The sequence below is a fragment of the Lycorma delicatula genome, chromosome 1 (assembly GCF_047948215.1).
Source record: "Lycorma delicatula isolate Av1 chromosome 1, ASM4794821v1, whole genome shotgun sequence".
In the NCBI taxonomy this organism is placed as follows: Eukaryota; Metazoa; Arthropoda; class Insecta; order Hemiptera; family Fulgoridae; genus Lycorma; species Lycorma delicatula.
In genome coordinates, this window is record NC_134455.1 from 132,564,089 (window position 1) to 132,578,111 (window position 14,023).

The 14,023-nt window shown below is 29.5% G+C and overlaps 1 protein-coding gene across 1 annotated transcript in view; it reads right to left on the reverse strand.

Annotated features, from left to right (window-relative positions):
• Positions 1-14,023, reverse strand: part of ics (ras suppressor protein 1) — a 66,823-nt gene that overhangs the window by 12,923 nt on the left and 39,877 nt on the right. Inside the window, exons 6-8 of the mRNA XM_075361321.1 lie at positions 12,563-12,645; positions 5,887-6,001; positions 1,662-1,794 (exon numbers count right to left, since the gene is read on the reverse strand). Of these exons, the coding sequence (XP_075217436.1) occupies positions 1,662-1,794; positions 5,887-6,001; positions 12,563-12,645 (331 nt within the window). The remainder of the gene's footprint in view (positions 1-1,661; positions 1,795-5,886; positions 6,002-12,562; positions 12,646-14,023) is intronic.

A 14,023-nucleotide genomic window follows, 5' to 3' on the forward strand; every position in this document is an offset into this window, starting at 1 on the left:
CTTTCCGAGTAAAATTTTGATACGTACCCCATGAATCCATATCTCCCGAGCCACCTTGACCAATAATGACCTAAATTATATTACATTAACACTTTATATAAAGAAATTAACATCCCAAATTCCATCCAAATCAATCCAACCAGTTTGGAGACAAAAATCAACCAATACAAGGCATGTTTTTAAGTAAGGGCAGTTTTTAATTTGCCTCCACTAGAAGCAATGGAAATTGATAAAACAATTTAAAACAATAGCTTGCATCATAGAAGTTTGAAGATGATCATACGTACATTCATACAACCTTCAAATTTTTCAATCCTTAATTTGTCATTTTGGACAGCGAGGGTCACAAAATGTGATGATCTGTAAAAATTCATACACGCAAAATTGGATTCAATTAGCGTCCTTTCCCTTATAAATTATGATGTAAAGAGCTGTACAGCATAATTACACAGCCAACAAAGTAAAGGTGTCTTAAAAATGTTTTAAGAGAAATACTGTTTTAAATTAGTATCTTTTTTTTTACCACATCTGTAAATTCATTAATATTATCATTTTGTGATGAAATGTAAAATACAAAATCTGAAACATCTCCACTTACATTTATACTCCATTAATGCTGATAAACCTATTTGCTTCTAAATATAAATTAACATACTATATTCACAAACATCAGACATTAAATGTGTTCACAATAAACACGTTTTCTTAAAAAAGAATTTTTGTTTTATGAAATCAGTCTATAATTTTAAAAGAAAGGGGAATTTTAATTTGTACTGAACATATAAAATTAGCAGTTACAGGCGTAAGTGTGGTTGAATAAATAAAAATCAATATACTTAAGATTACTCAACCATGATCCACACATCTTTCTCTGTCTGCTATAAGTATGATTACAAAACAGTGCATTATTTAAAAAAAAAAGCTTGAAGCAATAATACAAATTATTCTTACCAGCACATTTACTCCCCAATTATTTCATTTCGGGGTATTTTATTGTAACTGGTTATTAAAAATACTGCCTGTGGATTAATACTGATGAAAGTCTGTATGTAAGATTTTCATTTATGAAGGTTTATGAACATAATTTTAAAGGGAATAAAGACAAACATTTTGACATAAAAATTTTCAAGTTTTTACAACCCTAATCAAAATAGCAGCTATTTAATATCTTTCACAGCTGGTTTCAAAAGTAGTCCTAACAGTAAATCACAAGCCACGGTCTTATACAAAACAAAAAGATTGTTTTCAGGCAGAACCATTTACAAAGTTTCTTTTTATGTTTCACTATTGAAGCCGTTTTTAAGAAATCCTGTAGACCATTTTTGAAACTTGCTGTAAAAATCATTAAATAGCTGCAACTTTAGAGATGTCATAACAAGATTTTTACATAAAAATCTTTGTTCTTTAATGTATTTTTAAAATGATTATCAAATGCTACTTCTGCTATTTAAATTGTTTGAATTGCTCCCTTCCTCTGGTCGCTTGATGTATGGTTGATTCATACTGAAAAATATGATGTTTTGAGGTAGGAGTATAGGGTAAATAACATTTAAAAAGAGTGTTAATTTTCATAAGAATTATATAAATACACAAATATTAATTTTCATTAATCATTAAATAAAAAATTATTTTAATACAATTATTGAAAACACAATACTCACTATCTGTAAGTTTCTGAACGAATATAATCCATAACATGTGATACTCCAACTTGAAGCTGATCACTAATTGGAGTCACCCAAGGATTAAAATCCATTTTAAGTACGGATTTATTACCAACCAAATCAAGATTTCCTGTAAAAGTAATAAAAATAAGGATTTACATAATTAATATTAAAAACATACTTAATCTCTTCACTGCTAATGAAAAAAAAGACTAATTTCATTTTATACCAGAAAAAATTAAAAAAAATATTTTAACGTTTTATTTGCATCAGTAATTATGACTAAATAACAAATGGGTCAATTATAAACAAAACCAAAGTTTATCTCTCTCCAATGAAAGCAGAGATATTGTGAGAACTAAAAACAATCCCACATCACGGCAAACCCAATCTTATTTATGTTTCAGATTAAAGTTTGCATACCATTCATCTTAAGTTAAGTGTTGCTTGGTGCCTTCAGCAATTTTGTGATAAGCGACTTATACAAAGTTACAGTGAAATCTTGTGCAAGCTTGGCAAAAATTTTCCCAAGTACAAAATGATTTAAAAGGCTCTGGGGGAGGATACTCTGAATCACACACAATGCTCTAAGTGGTTTAAGAGTCACCATGAAGACAATGCTCACTCAGGAATGCCAAAAAATTCATTCAATGTCAATTTCTCACCCAACCACGATACTGGAGACTTTAATTCATGAACAAAACAGTTCTCACTTGTAGAGCTAAACAAACATCTCTCTGGCACTTTGTTGGATTTGGTAAGCTGATGCAGAAAAAAAAAAGGTTTGGGGCAAGAAGGCAACAAGGAAATCACATGCACTCTTTAAGATTTCTTAGTAAGTCTGAAATCTTGATATCTTAAGAATGACTATGACAGGTTCATGATTACTCCTATCACATCTCAAACAAGGTGACTCACAATCATTACAGTTAAGACATCTAATATACATAGGCTAATTATAAACAAATCTCCTTTGAGCATTACAAAGCATATCCATGATAACATAATGCATACGTAATAGACACCAGCAAAATCAGTCTCAATTTCATTTTGTACTGCTCCCATAGTTTGTGATGAAATAAGGAAGCGATTGTTGTAGCTCCAGCCAGTTGCAAGGTACATAGCACGATTTGTTTTTTACAAGCAGAAACATCTGCTACAGTTGAAATCCATTACTGGCTGGCTATCCATAGTTTACAATATTAATATAATGAGTGATGGTTCTGTTGAAAGAATAGTGCAAGAAATTTAGGGAAAGGCAAACAGATGTGCAAGAAAGGAAGAGACTCATTCCATTGTGAACTTATTGAAAAATTTGAACATGATGTTCTTGATAATGCTGCTTCATAAATACTGAACTTAAAGAAAATTTTCCTCAAATTTTAAGGTCTGCTCTTTACAAGACTATTATAGACAGATTGAGTTATTCCAAGTTCTGTGCATGATGGTACTGAAATAACTTACAAAAAAAGAGACCAGCAATGAATTTTCCTTAGCAATACCAGAAGAAAGTAAACTTCTTAACAGTACTGGTACTGGATTTGAGACATGATTTTGTTTAATATATTGATCGGGACAAAAAACATACCAAACAATAAAGGATGATATAAACACTTGCCGAACAAGCTCAAAAATTCAAATGAACCTATTATAACAAAAAAAGATGACTGCCGTGTTTTGGGACTGGCAAAGGAATCTTGTTGGTAGAACTTACAAAGCCTTATATGACAATAACTACTCATGTTTATTGTGAAACTATGACAAAGCTTAGAAGATCGATACAGAATAAATGGTGAGGTGATCGTTTATTCAAGGAAATGCACAGCTTCATACCAAGAGTATACTAAACAAGTTTTAAGTGGCAAATTTTTTACAAACACGTTATAGCGCTTATTCACACTTATTTAAAAATTCCTCTCTCTCTCTATTCACAGTCTACACTTCATGCACACATGTTGCAACTACAACAGTAGAGATTGTCTACCCGCTTGTGGTCTACCATACTCGTCAGAGTGGATTAAAGCAGTGGGTGATTTGTAATAAGTAACTGACTGTACCACTTAATACGGGCAAGGAACAACACGTGGGGTATTGACGTCGTAACACAAGACAGTCCAAAGACCTCTACTAATAACTAGTCGCAGTATAAGTTATATTTTATAACCATGAAGAAAGGAAATTTTTCACCTAATTTAACATATAACATGGCAGATTGATTGTGAAGCAATAGTCATAAAGAATGATTAATAATTCCATTTTATTTGTTACAAAATTACCACTGAGTTTATCACTTCTATGGCTAAAAAATTGAGAGAAAAAATTTTTCCAATTAAATTGAACAATCTTACATATGGTACAAAAGTGATTGATGTATTTGTTGTTATACAGTGTTTCTAATAGGTATGAATGACAATGTAAAAAAAAATATCTATGGGATGTTGGAAATATTTACTACTGTCCATGAACAGATCATATGACAGTGTACAGTTGATGTTATTACCAATAAATCACAAAACTTAATTATCTTTTCATATATTTAACAAACAGGAAATTAGAAATCGTAATATGAGCCTGGTACACCAGTAGGTATTTTGACTGACAAATCAGGTCTTGCTGGGTTTAATTTTCAGGTTTGGTTTTATTATTTTTAATCGACCACAATAATCATTTCATTAGCTGTACAAAAATTAAAACTTAGCCACTATTTCTTCCTTTACACAGGTATCAAATATTTAATAAAATTCCACCATTAATTTAAGAGTCTGATTAATACACTCTAATCAAAAAGAAAGAACTTGAGAATTCAGCTAGTGTAAAACATTAAAAAATTTTATACGTAGATTAATACAGTACAACCCTGCTACTACGTGGTTCAAAAAGCTGCAGACACGGTTATAACATGGGTAAGAGCATGTCCTCCAAGAAAGGATATTTGTCTTATGTATAAAAATTTTTAATACAGTAAATATACAAATGTATTTTTTCAACTTCCTAAAAATACAGCATTTAGTAATAAACTGTACAGAATAATTACATCAACACATTTAGCTCCGTCAAACTACGGTATATGTATTGTACTATATAAACAGGATGACAGAAACGTAAGATAATGATATCAAAACGTTACAAGTTACTTAAAACGTTAAAAGGGCACTTGCCCTTTTTCCTTATCAGCACTTCTCTTTTAAATTACTTTCAGATACCGCCTTAATAGATTTTATTAGAAATTACAAAACAAACCAGATCAGAAATACAGTACTGTACAATTCTGCATTTAAATCAATTTTATTTTATTAAAAATGTTTCATGACTGACTCATATCTAGAAGACGTAATGCATCCACTTAATTGCAGTAGCAACTGTTACATATTCAATACAATCATAGTTGAAATATCATATGTGCAGTTTTGCAATCATTTTTAATCTAGATTATTTTAATCTGCCACTAATCTTTATAACAAAATAGTTTTATTTGTAGCTCTATCTTTCAGTAATAATGTTTTAACTACTATAATACAATGGTAACCCAAGAGGCATTGATTTTTATTGTTTCTCACTTCACCTTCGAAATAACATAGTATTATACCCTATAATACAGGTGTAACCGATGTCCCTGTTTGGCCGTGTTTAACAGGGTTGTAGTGTAATAACTTTAAATTAAAATAAAAGTTATCAAATATTACAAACAAAAATAAAACATACTACTCATCAAAGTTTAAAAACATAAACGCAAAGAGATATGCAGTAATATTACCTTTTCTTTCTTTTTTCCTGTTTAGCCTCCGGTAACTACCATATCGATAATTCTTCAGAGGATGAATGAGGATGATATGTATGAGTGTAAATGAAGTGTAGTCTTGTACATTCTCAGTTCGACCATTCCTGAGATGTGTGGTTAATTGAAACCCAACCACCAAAGAACACCGGTATCCACGATCTAATATTCAAATCCATGTAAAAATAACTGGCTTTACTAGGACTTGAATGCTGTAACTCTCGACTTCCAAATCAGCTGATTTGGGAATACTACCTGGATTGTCTGAAGTAATGTCAACACCGTTAATAGTATAATGGAAAAGATAGTGAACCACGGCAGATGTCATAAGCCAGTCTTTGGTCCAGTAATCCATCTCTCACTTTGTGTGTCAAATGAGCTTTCTAAACTTTGAGAAGTAAAATTAAAACATACTAAAAGCTTATAAATTTCTCTAAATGAACAAACCTATTTCAGGAGGTAATACAGTCAACCTATTGGCCTGTATATGTAATTCTCTCAGGCGAATAAGATTTCCAATTTCTTTTGGCAGCTCAATTAGATCATTTTCTCTTAAGACTAGCTGAAAAATTAAAAAAAAAAAAATAAGTAAAACTAAATATCATAACAGATTTCTTTGTTGTATTAATTTAATTTTTTTCCGATACAATATTTTTACACAATTGTACAATCTATTTACTGTTACTTTTCTGTAAGTACTAATATTTCTACACTAATCTTTTTTAACACATTCACACCTGGTAATGTCATAGCAGCGTCATAAATGGAATTGCTCCACACACATGACACCACTTTACACATTACATTAAATGTAAGGTATTTTTTTATCCTCTCCTATTCTTTGTCAGCATCCAGTAAAGGTTTTTGATATATTTGTATTAACACAAGAAATGATTCTTCAGTTTTGTTAAAAATTGTTAAAATGTCCGAATACAAAATGTTCACTAAACAAAATTATGGTTTATTTTTTAAACATTCTTTGAAAATAAATGAAACTACTAAAAGTACTTTTATAGTATTGGAACTGTATCGTAGTAAAGTATAAAATTACACAATCCTAGTTTTGTTATTTTATGAAATTTGTTTTAGTTCTAATTCAAAACTCCCAATTTTTCATTTTTAATTGGAAAACGTTTTGCAAAGTATTATACAATATGCCTTCATTTTTTGTTTATTTAATTAAATTTTTATTTTATACTGAAATATGAACGTAATTACAATCTAATTGGTTTCGTTTTTTCTTTACATTTGAGAACTTATAAAATTAAAAAATTTCATTTCATTTCATTACAAAAGGAATATGATATTAGCATTCTAAAAATATTTATAATCGTTTATCAAAATTGCAACTTTTTACTTTGTTTTTTTTATTTTTATTTGAATAGAATATTTTAGAATGGAATCACGGTCTTCCACTTTTAGAACCAGCAGCTCGCACAACAGAACTACACGAAATTGAATGTGATGAACTGGTGTGTACATTAGATCAACAACTATTTCTTTCAAGATATGTTATATAATTCTATATCCCACGCACAAGCTTCAGGCTTATGTGGTGAAATTAAAAAAAAAAATATATATATTAATATATAGTGTTAATAAGTTATTTTAATATAAAAAGTCTTTTAAAATCTTTTTGTTAAAGGTTATATTTTTTTGACAACCTGAAAAATAACTGATAGAATATAGCAGTTAATTTACCATTTTTACAATAAAATACAGGCTATTTGTGACAAACTTTATTAATTATAATTATTGTCAACTGTTCTAATTTTCATGAACTGTAATCTTTATAAACATCTAATAAATGCTATCTTCTAACATTGCTTTGATAATATTAAACCGTAGACTTTAAAAATATTATCCACTAAATATTATCAGTGAACAAATGGAAAAAGTAATGTAACAGGCAGGTTGCATAAGTGTAGGAGTCATTTATACACCGCCTGCTGTTGATGCACACGTGGGGGTTATCGCATATTTTCAAGGTTACAAAACTTGTATGTTTAAAAAACTAATATATATACTACTGATTTCCACGATCATACTATAATGATTCTATTATCTATCACAGTAACAGTAACAATTATAATAACAATAACAAAAAATAAATTATCAAATAACATATGAACAGAAAATCAAATAATAGAAACAATCTGAACAACAATGCCAGCAATCATTTTAATACTAATACAATTTATTGAAAAATAAAATCATCACAGCAAATATATACAGAATAAAAATTTAGTAATATTGAAAAAATTTAAGTACAGAATTGCTTCTAGAAAAGTGAAATTGAAGAATTGGCCATTAAAACAAAATGTTAAGTTAAATTGTAAAACATCAATCTATTTCACGTTAACTTATTGTCTATTTGAAAAGAATATTAATAAAAATGATGTATGCGATAATGTATTTTCTGTTGTTACAATCATTCCAGACAGAAAAATATTCTCTTAAGATAAAAATTGTAAGATGTGGCAACTGTAAAAAAATTTCCAAGTAGGTAATAAAATTTCCTATTATTATTGCAGTACAGGATGAATGGAACTTTTACAGTTTAAAGGCAATAATGCTTTATTTTAGGATTATAGGTAGCCCTGAGTAACAATTGAGTACCTGTGTTGACAAATAAGACTATGCTGAAATCAAATCTTCCACATTACAAAATTCACCAATACAGAACCAGATGGTCTTGTACTGCATTGTGGCACAACCAAGTAAAAGACCATCGCAAGGCATTCTCATCATTAAACTAATAATAATAATAATAATATGAAGGTAACTAATGATTAATAATGAAGGTACTTATTGATACAGCAATTGTCACAAACATGAAGACATAAACATGCAACAGCCACTAACAATTTATTATTTCCTCACATGTCCGTATTTCATATTTAGTCACCCCCCAGTCTGACAGTGCTAATAAATCGGCACTCAATGTAACATAGTGCCTGTCATTGTTGTTCTCTCAAACATTTAGGTACACTACTACATAATTTGATTCTGTAAATGAAAGGATGTAGCACTACCAAGATCTATCAATAATTGTGACATAGTATTCATTGTTATACAAACAGAAAAAGTTCTAAATGTTAATCCAAAACAAATGACACAAAATACTTACAAAGGGTGCTGTTTTCTTGCATTAAAGATGCATGGCCTCACCTACAAACCTCAGAATTCTTTATTTAAGTGGAAGTCTGGCTAGCTACCCAGTAATTTAAAACTAATGAGGAGTTCAAGGTTGAAATTAACAACCAGCCAGGATGGAGTTCTTTAACAGCCACCATAAGCTATGTCACACTGTGATAAACATTTAAATGTGAATTATAAGAGTATCTGAAAAACTAATTTAGGCAACTTGCATACAAAATGAGTGTTTCAAAGACTTATAAAAAGCATTTGATAAAGTAAAATGGGAGAAAAAAATAGAATGGAAACTTCTGTCTGATTAAATATAGAATTATACATAATATAAACAACATCAGACTAACTGGGTGAGTCTAGGGTGAGATTTTAGGTTAGGATACTGCCTATTATCAACACTGTTCAACATTTACAATGAAGATATGATAAGGAATACATTACAAATATTACAAAAATTTTCAAAAACTTGCTTTATACTTTTTAGTCATACTTTAATCAAATTATTATCATACATTGGATTTTCAAAACCCCGCATAGCTGTTTTGCAGATTTTGCAATAGTTTTACACCCACACTCAATTTACCCCTCCCCACCATATGGGAGGATGTTTGCAAAAGTAAGGTTGAATATTGTATTGTCATCCAACCTTAGTAACTGTGCAAAATTTCATCAACAGGCAATGTCAGTAACTATGTTAAATTATTACACCCGCACCCTTAATTTACCTCTGCACAGGAGACGGGTTGTTTGCAATTAAGGATGCAATCCTTAATTGCATCCTCAATTAAATTAAGGATGCAAGATTTAAGGACAAATATGAAAAAAAAACTGAAAATTGAAAAAACATGGAGAGTTAAAATAAAGCAAGTAAAAAGAAAAGAAGGAATAAGTATAGAAACATGAAATATAAGGTACATAAGGTGATAATGATATGGTAATGCTAGCTGCTGATTTTACATGCACGCATGCACACACTTCAAAGACTTAACAGCCCTGGAGAAAAAAATGAAAGTGTGAAAAGAAAAGAAAAATTAGCCAAAGCCAAAGTAACATAAGTAAACAACAAAGAGGATTTAATGGTAAGAACAAATTTAGAAGAGACAGAAAAAAGTAAAAGATTGCCATTATATAAGGACTATGTGATATGATAACTAGAAGAGTGCAATGTAAATAAAAGGAAGCATAGAAATGGCAAAGGAAGCCTTCACTAAGAAGAAATCACTATGTAAAAGAGTTTGGAGTTACGCTTAAGTTAAATGCTATATATGGAAGTAAAACAGACAATAAGGCAGAGATACAGGGACTGAATTAAGGCTTTTGAGATACGAATTTGTAAAAGGATGGAGAAACTGATGGACAGATGAAGTGAGCATTTTATTGTTACTTCTATTACTAATTTTTCATTGTATGAAGTACAATTTCTATTATATAGATGATGTTGGCTGGCAGAAACTTCAAAAATAGTTTGTTGTAAATACTTTTAGTTAATCTTAACTAGAATTCTGTACAAAAGAATTGAGAGGAGAGTGGAAGAAGTGTCAGGAGAAGACCAATTTGGTTTTAGAAAAAGTATAAGGACAAGGGAAGCAATTTTAGGCCTCAGATTAAAGAAAAACAATCCAACATACTTGGCATTTATAGACCTACTAAAGGCATTTGATAACTTAAGACTGGAATAAAATGCTCAGAGTTTAAAAAAAAATTAGGGTTCAAATACAGATTGAAGAACGATTTGCTAACATTTACATGAACCAAACAGCAACAGTAATAATTGAAGAACATAAGAAAGAAGCCGTAATAAGAAAGGGAGTCTGACAAACATGTTCCCTATCTCCGTTACTTTTTAATCTTTACATAGAACTAGCAGTTAACGACGTAAAAGAACAATTTAGATTTGGAGTAACAGTACAAGGTGAAAAGATAAAGATGCTAAATAAAGATAAAGATGGTGAAGATTTGTAATTCTAGTAGAGAGTAAAAAAGATTTAGAAGAAATGATGAATGGCATGGATGAAGTCCTACGCAAGAACTACCGCATGAAAATAAACAAGAACAAAATGAAAGTAATGAAATGTAGTAGAAATAATGTAGATGAACCACTGAATATAAGCATAGGAAGAGAAAAGATTACGGAGGCAGAAGAATTTTGTTATTTGGGAAGTAGAATTACTAAAGATAAACGAAGCAGATACGATATAACATGCCGAACAGCACAGGTGAAACGAGCCTTCAGTCAGAAATATAATTTGTTTACTTAAAAAATTAATTTAAATGTCGGGAAAAGATTTTTGAAAGTATATGTTTGGAGCGTCGTTTTATATGGAAGTGAAACTTGATGATCGGAGTACCTGAGAAGAAAAGATTAGAAGTTTTTGAAATGTGGTGCTGTAGGAGAATGTTAAAATCAGATGGGTGGATAAAGTGACAAATGAAGAGGTGTTGAGGCAAATCGATGAAGAAAGAAGCATTTGATAAAATATAGTTAAAAGTAGAGACAGACTTATAGTTGCTTTAATATTAGAGTGTCAGGTAGAAGGAAGAAATTATGCAGGCAGATAACATTTGGAATATGTAAAACAAATTGTTAGGGATTTAGGATGTAGGGGGTATACCGAAATGAAACAGCTAGCACTAGATAGGGAATCTTGGGAGAGTTGCATCACACCAGTCAAATGACTGAAGACAAAAAAATAAAAATATAATTATTTGTAACTGTTTAATACTATTATTTGTTGAAGTTGGTTTTTATTTTTTATGTTATTTTATTTCACAATTTTTAGTGGCATCTAGTACATTTTATATATATATATTATTGCATAATATAAATATTTATATCATAATTTTCCAATTACAGATAATACAGTTTTCACAATTTTATATAAATATTAAATTTAGGTTTAATATTTATATGGAGTTTAGAGAAAAGTAGCAAAGAAAAAAAACAGGAATGATTGTTTAAGGAAGAAAAACAAAAAGAAATGCGATGAATATTTCCAAGGAGACTAAACAACGATAATATTGACTGTAATATTTTTATCAAACATGGCCCGTTTGTATGATTATATTATTAATAATTAAAAAATTCTTTTATATATACGTTCAAGCGCTTTCAGAATAAAATCTCATCAGCAATTTAAAAAATAGATGTTATAATCTAAACAAAACTAAAATTTCTTCACTGTGCAAATTTGTTTATGTAACGTAATATAAAGTAACAGTGGTCAACAAATGTTTAAAATTACTTCGACTTAACGTCCTGTCTTTATGAACGTCCCCACCATTATCCAGTGGAATATTAACAGTTATCTATCATCAGATAACAGTGGAGACATTCAAAATGACAGGAAGTTAGGTTGAAATAATTTTAAACATTTGACAACCACTTTTATATTATAATATGTTACATAAACAAATTTACATGATGAAGAAATTTTAGTTTTATTAACATTATAATGTACATTTTTTAAATTCCTGATGATGAAATTTTATTCTGAAAGCGCTTGAACATTATATATATATATATATAAAAGAATCGTAGGTAGTGAGTTATTTAATTATTAATAATATTGACTGTAATTAATATCCTAGTCATACAGGGAACAGAGCAACATGGTACTGGTGCAAGCAGTCAGCGGCTAAGGCTGCTGAGCTGTTCGGGTTTTTTTGTATTTTTCCTAGATTATCATTGGATTTGGTTAAAATTAATACGGGACCATTCTGAAAATATACTCTTTTGATTAAAAAAATTTTATCAAAATTGGTTCACTAACATCGGAGATATTGCATAACATATATAAAAAAAATTATTAAAAACTGTCAAATTGATAGCCTCCTTTTTTGAAGTACGTTAAAAAATAATTTTCTGCACAAACAATAGGAAGTCACTAAATCAAAATAAACCTTGTATTATGAAATGCTAATTAATGAAAAATAATAAATTATCAATAATAATGAATTTGAATATACTTACAATTTGCAAATTTTTCAACTGTCCAATTTCAGCAGGAAGCACTTCAAAATCATTATCTCCTAAATATAAGGCACGTAATGTTTCTAAAACAGAAGAAAAAATTGAACAATAACTTTACAGTGAATAGATTTATAATAGAAAGATATGAGCAAAAGACAAAAAAACCTTCAAAGTGCAGAAATTAAAAACTAACTAAATAAAAATTATAATAAGGAAAATATATTAAAAAATAATTCAAGATTTAAGCTTTACCAAAATAAGTTTTATGATTACTGTTCAGATTCATGTGTTTTCTTCATACTCTTGATAAATGTAAACATATCCTGTCATTTTCTTATTTCTTATTTTTTTAACAATGAACCAGCTGTGAGCTTATTTATTAAACAATTAATAATTTATGACTTTACTTTCCTTTAATACCTCAACTAAATATTACTAATTGTATACCTGTTCTAGCTAAACAGTATGTAAAAATGTGTATTTATCTAAAGTATGAAATTATTGTGATTTAATGTATTAAATTATTCATAGTTTATCTGGAAATTACTTAGTTATTACCATAACCAACTTATTACACCACGGCTGAAATGGCTGTACAATTAATTAAAATAACAAAAGAAAAGGAATGGAAATAAGCATGAAGTAGATGGTTGTATAGTTTTTTGATAAACTGAATTTCTTTTATGTATTTTATTAACAAGGAGACTTCAAGTCAGTAATTATCTTGATGATAATAGCAGTAAGGAATACTACTGTGATTGCATTACTAAACAAAGGAAATTGCAAACATAATTATCCCCCCTATTAAATCAAAATGATAGTGCAAGATTTTCAGTTTTTTTTTTTGTTTGAAATAGTAGAATCAGTTTTTCATCACCCAGATTTTTAATTGTGACACTTTATAAACATTTATGTTTATCAATTTTATCTTGCTTTTGTGTTCAGTGAAGTCTGTACTTTTTATCATCAAGCAGTAGTCAGTAGTCACTCTTGATAACAATGTTCAATCTACAATATTAATTTTGGTTAACCTTTCTCCTTGTTCATCGCTAAAAGTTTACTAAAAGTTAATTTATACGCTGAAGATGGTTTTCAGCTTTTTTGTTTCTCCAGAAAACCATTAACAACTTTTTTAATATCTATGTGGCCAGTTCTTTAGGATTCAGTTTGCTGTCAAATATGAATTAATTTTCTTTTGTGGCCCAATGAATATTCCCTCTTAATTTGGTTTCACTTAATCGTGAAAAGCCTCAGCAAAATATTTGAATCAGTCTCCATCTTTTATTATAAATGCTTCTACAAAATTCTTCATCAGGCCTAATTTTATGGGTAGTTGACAACATTTTTCTTCCTGGGGTGATTTCTTTTTGGCCAGTCTTTGCGCGCGCACGCTAACTGCGTAGTGCTTACTATCACTTTCAGGTCAGCAATGATTTGCCATAAGTGTTCACACTGCCTTTA